Source organism: Fulmarus glacialis, unplaced genomic scaffold (assembly GCF_000690835.1).
Source record: "Fulmarus glacialis isolate BGI_N327 unplaced genomic scaffold, ASM69083v1 scaffold3050, whole genome shotgun sequence".
Taxonomy (NCBI): Eukaryota; Metazoa; Chordata; class Aves; order Procellariiformes; family Procellariidae; genus Fulmarus; species Fulmarus glacialis.
The window spans coordinates 30,202-44,801 of NW_009187013.1; the positions used below are offsets into that span (position 1 = coordinate 30,202).

The 14,600-nt window shown below is 39.1% G+C and overlaps 1 protein-coding gene across 1 annotated transcript in view; it reads right to left on the minus strand.

Annotated features, from left to right (window-relative positions):
* The window catches only part of ATRN (attractin), a 117,634-nt gene that overhangs the window by 28,629 nt on the left and 74,405 nt on the right, over window positions 1-14,600 (minus strand). The window contains exons 26-27 of the mRNA XM_009573463.1: window positions 11,574-11,635; window positions 477-555 (exon numbers count right to left, since the gene is read on the minus strand). Of these exons, the coding sequence (XP_009571758.1) occupies window positions 477-555; window positions 11,574-11,635 (141 nt within the window). The remainder of the gene's footprint in view (window positions 1-476; window positions 556-11,573; window positions 11,636-14,600) is intronic.

Here is a 14,600-nt window from a genome sequence, read left to right on the forward strand (position 1 = left end):
GCTACTATGTTCCAGGGAATAAAATAAAAAGAACCCCAAAACATTTAGATAAGCTTTGAATTTGAAAATGGGGATTAGCCTTTTTTTTAACAAATGAAAGCGGGAGCTAATGTGGTTCAGAGCGTCAGCGCAGAAACTTCCTCTATTGAAACAGATGTAAAGAATCTCCTAATTTGCGATGGTATTTATTTTTGTATTTATGCTGTCTAGAACCTGAGTTCTGCGAATGTAGGACATTCACCCCTATTTTTTTGTGCTTCACAGAAACTGCACCATCAGGATACTAAAATAGCATCATTTGTCACTGAAAGTGTAATCCAAAGTACACTATTATAAATCCCCAAACAGAAGCATTTATAGATTAGTGGAGCTTATCCTTAACTGAAGGTTAATGCTATGCATATGTGAATAAATACAAGCGAGAACAACTATAAAAAAGTCATTTAAGAGACAGAATTCAATTTTGTCATTTCAACCTCTCTTCGTCGCGATGCCCAGCAACTTTGTTTAATCTTCCAAACCACAGCTGCCACCAGGAGCAAAGACAGGAAACAACTGTAAAGGAAAAGAAAAAAAAAAAAATTCTTATTGTCCTTGTTCATAACATAATGGCAGCTGAAAAACTCTAGCAAATAAAAAAAACCAGACTAAAAGTTCATATAATACTTAGAGATACTTTGATGAAAGATAATACAGCAGTGCAAAGTGTTTTGCACAGTTCAGCGCCCATGACACCTGGTGAGGAATGATGTACATCTATTTTCAGAGAAAACTGTTGTTCCAAAGTTACCTGTTTGACCTTCTTATAGGACATCCACCAATTTTCACCAGGAAATCAGAACAGTACGGCCGAAAGATTTAATCAAATTGGAAAAGCCAGTATTGACTATCTTTGGCGATATTTAAGGTGAGGGGATAACCCAAAAAATAAAAGCCTTGAAAGAAGCAGAGAAAATTGAATTTTTCTTTTCCTTTTCCAAATTACAAAAATAAGATAAAGTGTATAGTAGTTGGATTCTTTTTAACTGGCTGTTGCAGAACTATAGGCATTTCTTGATTTCCCCAAATCTATATTGCTTTTCTTAAATCTAAAGAGGAGAAAAGGATGAATAGATTCATCAACTTCTAGGGAAAATGCAAAGAAGCAGATATACAAAAGGCAGTTAAAATAATAATAAGAATAATAAAAGCTGACTTTATTGACAGTTATGATCTTATCACACTGAATACTTAATGAGCAACTTCAAGGCACACAAGGTTTCTAAGATTAAAATTTTTCCTTTTGTATATCTGAACCCCAGCCTCTCTTCTCAAGTACCGCACTGATGGGTAAGAGAAAATGTCCCCAAACCTCCCTCCCCACACTTTAGCGTATATTTAAAGAGAGTGCTTAAAGGAAGATTAACCAGAATAGATGACTTATTTCCTAAAGTGCACTATTTACGCTGACCGCTGTGCTCTGTATGCTTGAACAGGGATTTCTGCTGAAGGGGGAACTGGAGTGCCCCTCTCCCTGCCTCTGGGCACGGCTCGGTTCTCGCCGTTCTCGGGGCTCCCAATGGAGACCCACTGCCATGCAGGAAAGACTACGGTGGGAGAGAGACTGCGACTGCTCAATACTCCCTGCCTTCGAAAACAAACTCAGCTGTGCTTCCAAAAATCAATCCTTTTTGCAGATCCCCAAACCTCCAAACAACTCTGTGGTTTCTACTGTGCTCTGCCACCCCACTCATACAAAAGTCCACGACCTCGATGATGACTTCTACTTGGACGTGAAGCCACTGTTGCACTGCTGACCAAAAAAAAGAGCTTATGATGATGGATGTCATCTCATCCCACCAGTTCCCTGTTGTCCCCTCTCTTCATAAATGCCGTGCCGTTTGCCTTGTACGAGCTGCGAGGGACTGCACATTTTGTCCTTCAAGCACTACTTCAGCAACTGGGAGACCTACTCTACAACAGCAAATTCTTTAGCAGAGAGTAGTGCAAAACTTGGAAATATTTATCATTAAAAAAAAGGATAGACAGCAGGAACCATTCCCTGAGATGCAGAAGGAGGGCCTGTCCCTGATTACATATCACCATCCATAGCCTATATATTATGAAAACTGCGTGTGATCGGGCACCAAACATGCAAGGGGCAGCCAGTAGGCAACGTGATTGTATTTTTCAGGCTTAGATATGTATAGCAGTATGTTTTACTATCATACAGTATATGATATTAAAAAATTGGCACTTGTGTGACTCCAGCATTAAAACGTCTGCACAGCTTTTAAAGACTCCTACGGTGCCTATTTCTTTATAAATTTAAGCAGGATCACAGATTTGTTTGGCCTTTTTCATTTTAAGAGGTATGTATTCCAAATCACTTCCCCCGCATTTTCTCTAAATTTTAAAATCTGACATTATTTCACTGTAAAAGCCTAGCCATTTTTCTGCAAACACAAACAGTTCAGACAAGCTCTTTTAATGGCTATTTTATTCTCGTTTTTGATAGGTACTGGATTACTACCGACTTTTGCAGTAAAAAACAATGTGCCCCCATTAACTAGTAAAGCATATACATTAAATCTTTAATTGCTATTTTGGTAAAGAAGCTAACATGCATTATTGATGATTGAGGATTTTGTACCTACAGCTTTCTCTTCCTTTCCCGACGCTCCCTGCCACTGTATAAAGCGCAATAGCAGACTATCCGTACCACCTGGAAACAGTATTTCTCTCCTGGACAAGGTCATGTTTGGACTAGATGGATTTTCACTTATGCCACACTTGAACAGGCACAAGTGAATGATGGACTAGCGAAATTTTTGAGTGTCCGCATTTGTCTTCGGACTCCTGTTAGCTCCCCACGGCATGAATGCCACCACACTTACTCAATGGCTTTGGTAAGCTTTTCTCTTCCTTTAAGCTCCCTTTTCCTCAAAGAAACCTAAAGTCTTTCTAAGGTGCAATGTTTGCTTTATCTCTGAGGCCCAAAGAGGACAGTGCTCCCTGAAGAGCAAAAATCCAAAATGTATCCAAGCAAAACCAGCACAGCTAAGACCACAAGCTAAGTCTTTGGTCTGCTTTGTTTTCAGTAATGTTTTAACATCAATGCACAAATGGAGGGTGGAAATAAAACAAAATCTTCAAGGCAGCGAGGAAAACTGTTCCTGGCTCCACATTTAATTTGACCATGAAAACAACAATATTCAAAACATCTGCAGGAGTCCCCAGGACAGGCTGCCAAAGCGCAACGCCTGCCAGGCCATCGCATTCGCGTCGTGACTCCAGCGAGAAGCTTCATCTCAGGATAAAGCATTTTAGATGCAGCTTACGGGCAACAGCTACTGCCATGGCTTATCCGAGTCTACCTCCTCAATACCCCTTTATTTGGGGAAAGGAGATGGAAGTTCAAAGGGCAGAGGGAAAGGGCCAGATGCTTCGTCAACCTCCAGAACCTTTGTGTTATAAAGACCCATTTCAGAGGGGTTTCTCGGGAGGTCAAGCATACAGATGAAGCTGCTTTGTGCCATGCACAACCAGCAAAGGGAATGAGATCTCCACCTTCCTGTAGGTGACCCTTACAAGACGTATGGGCTCCATTCACACGTATCTATCAGACAGCACCAGGAACAGCCCCCCCGCCCCCCCCCGAACTGAAGATACACGTCAAAACATGCTGAAGTCCTGTGAGGATGGCTCCTTTTTAGGAAAAATGTGGCCTCAGAGAGTTGTAAACATCAGATATTGACTTCTTATTTTTCGTTGAACACAGCGTCTCCCTACATATTCATTTACTCCCTCGGAGAAGAAAGCTAGAGTGGAGAACTAAGAGGATCACCTTTATCCTTATATTAAATCCCCTTTCTGAAATGCAACATTGCACAAGATTGTACGTGCCAGAGTCTTTCATGGGTTTCTCTCTCCTGCCTTACTTCTGCCACCACAGCCAAGACTTTCTGAAGAAAGCACAGAGAGGAATTAACAATTAAACACTAATAAAAACTCTTTCTAAAATGCACAGTACCCTGTATTTCAAAGGAACAGCACCATACATCTTTGTACCGTCACAAGGAGGCAGCAAATACCCACAAAAGCTATAAAGCCACTAAGGAAATATATTTTCCCCCTTGCACTACCTCCCCTTGGCAGCACTCGGGGAGGAATAAAAGGCAGCGCCTGCTTGCTGGGCTGCAGTCCATCACTTGCTGGGAGAGCCCCGGGGGTAGAGCAAAGTCAAGATCTATCTGCTGGGTTTACTCAGCCTAAACCATCCTGAAATAAGTTAAAAAGACCTGTCTTCACCTCAGCAGCTTTAAAGAAGCTTTTTTCCCCCATACCTTTTCTTGGAAAGCAACTGCGTAAATATGGAAGCAGCGGAAAGAAACAGCTGTGTGGAACGAGAGCTGTGTTGGAAAATGATTTGGAGCAAAAGTCTACGGTTGGCAGAGCCCTAGTCAAACGCCGTGCTCTGCCCTGCTTTCTCCTGAACGGCCTCAGCGCTCGTTGTGCCAGCTACGAATATCCACCCATTTCCAAAAGGCTTTAAAAATAAACTTTTGCTGCAGGACTTGCTTCACCTTCTCCTTCTGTTTCTTTCTCCTCCAAAAATAATAAATAGCCTACCAAGAGCCTCCTTCATCCCTGAAATCCACTGTTCATTCAAGCCTTCTCTCTAAACCTCCTCCCATCTCAAACAATGCTTTTGTATCGTTTCTCCTCATCTGTCTCTCTGAAAAGAAGGTAAAGGGGACAGAAATGTTATTGGGCTCGTAACATCCCAGCATAGTCTGTACGCAGTCCTGCAAATGTAATGAACAGGCGAAGCAGCACATCCAGTAGCTGTACCTGAACTATCAGCTGTTGGGTTTCTGTCTTCCTAAGGGCAGTAATGAGTCCAGTTTGAGAGCAGTTCAATTTTTCCAATAGAAAAAGAGGAAACCAGAAAACTCAGATGTGAAACCAGGCTGGAAGGAAAAAGAGCCATCTAGAGACATCTAACAGCCCTGGAGAGTTTTTCATCCCATGGAAATTTGAACATGACTTCTCATTTGGGTCAGGTTCTACCAAATACAGCTTTTATTGGCCTACAGAAGTTACAAAAGTTTATGCTTATGCGGCATAAATATTGCAATACAAGGAGAAGTTACATTTACATTTTAGGGACAATATTTGATAAATAGCTCAATTAAGTAATTCTTAATTATTTATTAGATTATTTAAGTACAGTAAATGAGCAACATGGTTATAAGTAATCTCCCCTCAGTTGGCCTCAACACATGCATTAATCGTTTGTGGATAAGCCTTCAGCGCTCTTTATACCACAGGGTATTCCCTCCCTGACACAAAAATCTGAACTTAAACACTCTGTCTGGTTTTATTCTGTGCTCTAAGCTCCTTTTCATAGCAGAGAGGATATTCTCTCCACTCCAGGTATCCTTAAAGCTCTTCAAACAAGTACACTTTCATTTTTAAATGGCTGGAAAACTTCATCAGCACTTTGATACGATGCATTCTCATGAGGAGAGAAGAAAATCCATCTGGTGTATCAGGGCCCAATTATTAAACTCTCCTACAATGTTTATCAACATCAGAATTGCTAGTAAAAAGTGGCAGTTTTAAATGCCAAAATATACAGCAGCTTCAACACTAATATGCTTTAACATATATAGGCCACTTAATTTCAGAAAGCACTGCAATGATTACTAGAAACACATGCCAAATTATTTTGATGAATTGGAAGCTATTTATGTGCTATTTAAAAGTAAATTTTAACATGCTGGAGAGTTATAGGACACATTTTTAAGTACTTGATGCATTAAACCTCAAAATAATTGGAGTAAGTACATAATGCTGAAAGGAGTGCACAGGGTTTGCACAGTTGGCCTTTACCAAACAACTATCTGCAGCCAACAGCAAACAAACAGATCTGATCTACAGATTAATGACCTTATCTGTCCACTGAAGATGGCATCAAGATTTAACAAGCCACAACCCATCTTATTTGCGGCAGTTGATACTATTTTTGTGTCTATTTTAAAAAATCTGCTTATTGGCTAGCACAACCAATCTGACACCCTGTAAAATGGTGGCAGCTTCCATAAGCACAAGATCAGTCTAATTAGAGGTTTGAGGTCTTTTGGGAAAGCATGTATTAATACATTTGTTTGGTTTTTTGTTTGTTTGTTTGGGGTTTTTTTTATTTGTTTTTGCTTTGCTTTTTAGGGTTCAGATTTGCAAGTCCTTCTATGCTATCACAAAGGGCATAACATTAAATGAAGAGAAAAAGTCATCTTGCAGGTCTAGAAGATGAAGCTTTAAGTAAACACACCAAAAATCATGGGACACATGATGAAACTGGAATGGAAATCAGTGTTATTTTGATCTGTGTTTTGAAGGTTTTTCCCTCATACTGTTTTCAGGCAGGAGAACAAGCTACTCCAAAGGCAGGGATGTCTGAGCAGGCTGTAGCTACAAGTGGGAAGGGGGACCAAGCACAGCATTGGCCCTGTAGACTCCTTCCATCCTCCGTTCTCCTCTTCTGTAGTCTCTGCACTAACTAGAAGAAGAGCTTCGACACAACACACACAGAAACCCAAATTAAGGTGTCAAAACTATAAACTAAATCCCACTCAATAAAGGTTTAAAAACCCAAAGTGGTTATATCACACCCCAAACCACTACTTGTCACAGGAAACTTTAGAGGCCAAAAGCATAAAAGAGCACAAATAATGATGGGACTGATTAATGGAGGAGAGACCAAATGGCCTTACTGCTCTGGTCCACGTGTGACCACTGTGGAGGACAAAGAGTGATGAGGACAACATGGAAAGAAGGAAGTCATGGATGCTGAACTGTTTATTTCTAATAAGACGGTATTTTAGGCACATATTTAGTACTGCCATTTCTGCTGCAGTAAGAAATTATTTAATAAGCGAAAAGAGTAAATATCTGCAGCATAACTCCAGGTTTGTATTATTGCAACAGGCCATTCCCACTTATTGAAAACACTGGGCAAATGTTTACAGCCAGGAAAATCAATATACAACACATTAAACCATCTGCCTGACTGTTGTACGGAGACAAATACTGCTCCCTCTGAAGTTTTTCTGAGGAACAAATCCAATTATTTGCACCAAAGTAAAACTACACTATTTGATATTCAGGCCTTAGTAGAAGCACATAAGGTTTCATGTGCCACCATGAAAACACAAAACTTGCAACTTCTGTTCCATTCATGAAATACACCCATTTCTCTAATAATCATTGTAAGGCTACGATGGGACTAGAGAGAGTCAGCGTTGAACACCCCTAGAAGGACGTTTCAAGGGCAGATATAAAAGATGAGACATACAGCAGCCAAGAAATGGGGTGAACTGTGCATGTGAGGACACAGAACAGAAGTGCAGTAGAAGACATCAGAGGTCTATGGTAAATCAATGTAACAAAGCTCAGGATGAGATCATAGAACAGAATCACAGAATCACAGAATAGTTTGCATTGGAAGGGACCTTTAAAGGCCATCTAGTCCAACCCCCTGCCATGGGCAGGGACATCTTAAACTAGATCAGGTTGCTCAGAGCCTCGTCCAGCCTGACCTTGAATGTTCCCAGGGATGGGGCATCTACAACCTCTCTGGGCAACCTGTGCCAGTGTTTCACCACCCTCAGCGTAAAACTTTTCTTCCTTTATCTAGTCTGAATCTACCCTCTTTGAGCTTAAAACCATTCCCCCTTGTCCTGCCACAACAGGCCCTGCTAAAAAGTCTGTCTCCATCTTTCTCATAAGCCCCCTTTAAGTACTGAAAGGCTGCAATAAGGTCTCCCCGGAGCCTTCTCTTCTCCAGGCTGAAAGTGATTACATTTAACAAAATCTCAGAGAAAAATTGATTATACCCCTTCACACTCTCACACCCACAAATGCCAAATGTATTGGCCAGCTGGTCTGGCCAACATCACTTGTGTCCCACACAGAGGACAAGGGATGCTGGCTGTCAGGTCCTTGCCACATCTCCTGGCTTCTTTCCTGGAGGCAGCAAACCTGGTTTATAGAGTTTATAGATCTTTTATACCCTGTAGAGCTCAACAGCTTCTTTGGCAGGACTCTTTGGCTTCAGTTTTGTGCACCTCGCACTTCTGATCTTTTAGGCAAGTCTGTTGGCCAACACCTCCGTCTCCTCATTTTGAGTTTCTAAGGGCTGCTACACTAGGAAAAGGAATGGCAGTGGTGACATGCTGTCACCTTGCTGCCACCCTCCTAGTTTTGGAGCAAGAGGTCTCCTCCTGACAAGTTGCAGGGTTACCAGCATGATCCTTGACTGCTTTACAGCCAACTGTGTCACCAGTTAAGAGTACAAGTCATGCTTTCAACTCTTGTTTTGCTGTTTCTTCTTGTGCTTACAGATCCTTATTTCATTCAAACCGTTCTTAATATTCCTCTTATAAATCTCTACAGAACTGACCAATAAAGCAGAGAAACACAGAAGAAATACAGATGCACTTTTTTTTTTTAAACATAAAAGAAACAGGATCATTGGTCAGCAATATGAGTTTAGAAGGCTGAATATTCAAAATAATAAATATTTTCCCATCTTCTGTATGCAAAAGTACACTGGCAAGAAATACATTTTATAGATAGGTGTGGTGGCATACATAGATTTTTTGGAAGACAAGGAAGCACAGATACTAATAAAAATGTTTACTAGAGACTGTCAAAATAGCTCAAACTCTCTGCTGAAAGACAACAGCAAGATTTGTAAATTAAGGAGCTATGTTACAAAAAGCAGAGGAGGAAACAGAAAAAACCCACAGTTTGCTTGCAATTCATTTAGCTTTGCAAAGGTTAACAACGGTTAGAATATCATTTCTCCTGTGGCTCCAATTATAATGCAATATTAAAGTCCCCATAACTTCATTGTTCTACCCAACCTTTACCCACCGACATTTTCTTAGCTTAAAATAAAATATTAACGTGTTGCAAAATAAAATAATGGTAACATACAGCCACACACCTGACTTTGTGCTGACTCCGAAAGGAGTTCCAAGAGTCTCACAGCACCTCTAAATGTGAGGCGAACCCCCTCTGGCCCAAAGTAGCCCAGCTCTTAAATGAAATGGAAATCAAATCCAGCAGTCACGATTCGTCCTGCTCTTCACTGCCTGATGTGGTTTAAATGCACGGCCAGGTTCCTGGCTTCTCTGTAACATTGTGTGCCTCACAGAGTCAGTCCAGTCAGTGCCTGTGATACTCCATAAATTAAGCAGCACTCGAGTTTGAAAATCCAGCTTGCACCCAGTGCCCACTGGAGGGACTGACTTGACCTAAATCATCACAAATGTCAGAAACGAACCCCCCCGTTTCCCTGTGTGGTTCCCCATGCACCTCAACGCCCAGCTGTTTCTTCCAGTAGCACTGCAGAAGAGCGTGTTTAGGACGGGATTACGACAAAGTGGAGAGGGTGGCTTCTAGAAGAGGGAAATGTGCTACAACATCACCAGCACAGAAAAATTTCCAAAATTACCCACAGAATGGCAAAATGAAGCAAGACCCTTGAACATGATAACAGCAAGTCATTCTAAACATCCATTTTCCAGAATAAAGTCTCTTTTTATGTCCATTACACTCAAAGAATTGAGACGTATCTCAGTTTTCGACTTATACCTCAAAGGTGGTTTTACCAACTGTCTTTAGGCTTTGCAGAAAGCATTTTCATTGCCTCTACTTAGTGTGCAAATTTTCAGCCAACTATCTCATTCACATCACAGGGGGCTATCAGATATTACTTATTTATGGCCTAACTTGGATTCAACTGTAATTATGAAATGCACCCTAGAGCATTAAAAATGCAAGAGTTTCAACAGTTTCCCCTACAAACAGCAGAGATGAATCATACTGTTCTAACACAGTTATTTAGCAAGTTACAGTGACTGTAAAGTAAAATAGTGGGAGAGAAACTTAGCAGCAGTTAGAGTTAAAGAATCGAAGAATTTTTCATGTATCATAAATGCTTGGTTGGAAAACACCAATAAACTGTCTTCTCCCAAGTACACACGTTCTTATTCCGCTGGCATGTTAGGATGTTAAATAATATTGCAACATTACTTCTCAAGGAGATCCATGTGATAGCAGCGAGGGAGAGAAGTAAAATCATTATTGAATCTTCAATCTGCCTAACTTTTGGACATGTATTTTCAGCTGCATGTGCTCAGTGAGATATATAATGCACATATCTTCTGCTTCAAACTGTGATTCTCTTCCAATAATGGAACTGGAGGAATCACTCATATTGAAGAGTTTCAAACTCTCATATGCAGGTAGATCTGGGTCTCTAAAGGACTAATGGATAGTTTTTAAAGTGCGGATTGATCTTATGCCATTAAAAAGGAACTAAGGAACCAACTGCTTCCCTATTCGTTCTCCTTAGAAGTAATTACCCTGCCACAAAGATTTTTAGGAAGACCTTGACTGTGATGGATTCAGCAGAGCAAATGCTTAAATCGGATCCAGGAGTAAACATTTACTCCATAGCAATGGAAGCAAGGTGGTGGTTCAAGCCTGCTGTTTACCTGGGATTGTATTAAAGCACACCCCACTCTGTAAAAGCTACATACTAAAAAAAAATTGATATAAACCACTTGTCTGAAGGACACATCTGGAGCTCCTTGCTTTAATAAAATTTAGCATGGAATCTAAAGTAAGATATTATTCCCACTGCTCATTTCAAAATGGGCATAATATTGCCTACTTTAAAACAGGTTGTAAGATCTGGAGTAGACAGACAAGTATATCCCGCCTGTGGGAGTTCTCCTTATTAATCAAGTATTGCTTTATATTTATGGGGTATTAACAGTTCCTAAAATAGAGGCTAATAATTAGATTTTGAAACTTGGCCTGCTATGCTTCCAGAGACATTTAAACTCTTTGTCAGGGCCATACTTTTTTGGAGGATGGAAGAGGAAACAAGTGTTGAAATTGCTTCTGTTGGTTCCAACTCCTAGGGAATCATCAGTTTGCTTCACACTAAGAAATGAACTTTACCAAGCAGTTCATGAAGGACAGAAAGGTATTTGGCTTCAATTGTGTTGAAATGTATGTTTGGATTTAACTTGACATATTTTCAGAGTTCAGTTTAAAATCAAAAGGTGCTACCTAAAGAGTTTGAAATTAGTCCATGCTTAACTCTTTGCAAAATCACTTCCTTAATTTATGATTTGTGTCTGACGATGTGTGAGTATCTGCAATTTCTCTAAGTCATACATGATTTGTATGATGTGGTAGCTCAAAAGATGTCTTCTATACCACTTTAAAAGTAACTTGTCCATTTCGAGAAGCCTCCACCCCCTCCTCTAGCCTCCCTTTCCCTGCATGCACAGGACAGGATGCATCTGCAAAGATGGGCAGACAATTTTCTTAACATATTTCCCAATTAAATACTTTAAACATAGTAGGGATTTCCATTTTCTAGGCTGTGATGTAAGCAGGATGTTTAATTAAAAAAACCAACAAAAACCCCAAACACTATACTGAAAAACAAAAACCAAATATCTTTCCTAAAGAAGAAACATTTAGCTGTCTTAAATGAAAAGTACCTGAAAAATGTCACAAAGAACTGTACCAGGTCCATAAAGTTGCTGTGTTGTGAGAATGCAATCTGCAAAAGAAAAGCAAATGCTTTCTATTACTTATTGAAAAGAAAATTCATATTTAGGATGCATTGTTGCTGGGATCAAAAAACTACAATGAAATACATCTTTACTTAAGTCAATTAACATTTTGGAACACTGTTTTGAAAAAGCATTGAAATATTCTGAGGGAAAAGAAAATAAAAGGTTATTTTGAAATCATATATCCAAAAAATGAACCTAAAGAAGTAACATCCCTCTCTCCCAGCAACGTTCAAGGAATAGTCTTCACTACACATTAACTACCTTAGAGAAAACACTAGTTCAAAAAATTAGAACAGAGAAGTTTTAAAGAGCTAAAGTAGAGCATTTTTAATTACTGTATACGCAGCAACCCAAAATACAACATTAGAAAGTTCAAAAATGCACGCTCCTATTCAAACAATATTCTTACATCAAAATCTCCTTGAATAAGTAACTTACACCAAGAGCAGCAAAAAGGCACGAAATACAGAAGATAATAGATACTGTAAAAACAGCTATGGCATTCATCTTAACTCACTTTCCTGCAATCCACTCACACTGCAAAGAAAAGTGAGAAACAACCGAATATTTTGGACAAAAAAACAGAGGGAAGAAGCGAACAGGAAGTTGGGAGGTGGTTAGAGGCAAAAGGAAAGATTAGGGAGCCTGGTTAAAAATAACAAAGCAGAGGGAAGGCAAGCCAACAGAAAGGCAACTTCTGCAATATTAGGAATCAGAAGTTCTTTCCAGGTACCTCCTATTTCCTCTGACTATCAATCTCAGCACCACAACAGGATATTAACTCTTTCATGAAGTAACTGAAATTATTTCAAAACTAAACTGAAATCAGCACTTAAAAAAGCTTTCCATGGATATTAAATTCACTTAAGGCGTCATTTGCGGTTTGGTTTCTTTTTTTTTTCCTTAATAAACTGCATGTTACAGTACCATTAGCGTAAATACAAATCTCTCCTCCCAGCAACAGACACATTCCCAAAATCATGAATATATGCAAAAAGAAGTATTGCTTGGATTTCTGTTCCTCTAGAACACCTTGTATTATCGTGTTTGCTTTAAATATCCATTGTAACTTGGTATGGAAGCTGCCCAAAATAATTTTCTTACAAATATATTGAAATGCTCTTAAGTTGAAAGCTCCTTTACAGTGCATAACTTCTGTTTTGCTGGAAAGCTAACTCGAAACCTGCAGACCAGATGCTTGTGACCTCAATATTACTGCCTACAAAAGACAAGAAAACACATCGTTTCTTGCTGTTTTTTTCCTTATAAAGTGCTTCCCAATAGCTTTCTGATGAGAAAAAGAGAGTGAGCATGATTTCACTTTTTATTTTAAAACCCAGCGCATGGTAACTGAGGTGGTTTTATATTCACGTAACTATTCTGGCAGTTCTTTAAGGCAAAGAATTTTCTTACTAAAATATCACATCCCATAATACAAATGTGTAAATATCACATCCCAAAATACAAACATGCAATATACCCAGTATATAGAAATATGGTCTGAGAAAAACTATGATGCTGACTGACTATAAAAGATGCATTTCAAAACAAAGACCTTATTATGTATCAACAGCTTATATTTAAAAATCCTTTGTAGAAAAAGAAAATTGAAAGCACAAAGAAATCATCAATGGGTCAGTCCTCTGCAGACGATCATTGGGACCAGTTTGTGATGGAAACCAAAGCTTGCTCCAATTAGAATGTGAAGAAGAAACAAGTATCTGCTAATTTTAAGTAAGGACAGATTCTATGCAAGATTAACAAGACTGCAAACTCATCTCTAAACTGTTACAGGAGAAAGGCTTCTCATTTTTTGATAATAGAAGTATAGGAAGTAAAACAGAGAAGGAAAATCTGGGTTTGTTTCACACAGAAGCACTATAAATGCTTTACCAGTGATGCTTCTTTTGCCTACCTGTTGGAGCTTTTCTCTTACAAAGACCAACTGAGGATCTGTACCTCATACACAGATTAAAAAAACCCCTAGGTTGGTTTCTGCAATTTACTTCTCACAAGCTGAAAACACTGCATGCTATTAAACCTGACCAATCTGTGTCACAGGCAATTTAGTATCGTAATTGTTAATGGTTTGCTTACTTAGAGCTTAATTTCCCCTAATATAATCTGTTCCTAGGACTGAATTAATTCAGTTACATAGAAAGTTTGGTTAGAAATAGCTGTTAAAAGTAGACTATTCATTCTGAATATAGGGAAAATATGGCACAAATTTCTTAGCGGTATGGATTTTTAATTAAGTTTAAATGACAGTAGAAGATTCATTTATCCATTCTCAAAAAACTAATTTTGTACCAAAGGAATAAGCAGTGTAACTGCAGGAAAACACCGTGTATCTCGCGCTGGGGACTGGGAGAACCTCCTCCAGGTACTGAGCAGAACTTCAGCTCAGCTACAAAATCAAATTGCCACTTTCATAACATACATGTCCTTCAAATATGTTTTATACTATGTTCTTAGGAATAATGCAGTATCCTTAAGTAGTTAAGATCAAAACAGATCAGAAAATTAACTACATTAATTCCAGAGAATATTATAAAGCTTGTGTTTATCCGATCTGAAAAGGTACCTGAAAAAGCATACCAGCCTATCACACTTTTTCTACATCATTTGAAGTATCCAAAAAATTTGGCTGCTTTCCAGATGAATAAAAATAGCTGGCTATATAGACTGATAAAAATGTGTAATTAAGAGCTTTACTTTCTTTATCATTTGATTAGCATAAAATACTAAGCCAAGAAGAAAATTTGGCTACCTCTAACTACCCAACAACATCTAAGAAGTGCACTAGTTTTGAAATCAGTACACGCACATTTCAAAGGAGTTAGTGGCAAAGTACTTGGCCACAAAATATTTTGTGTAAAGGAGAAGCAATTTGAACCCAACTGACATTTCAGTAACAGTTGGTAGCTCAAACTCAAAATACTTCTGGAG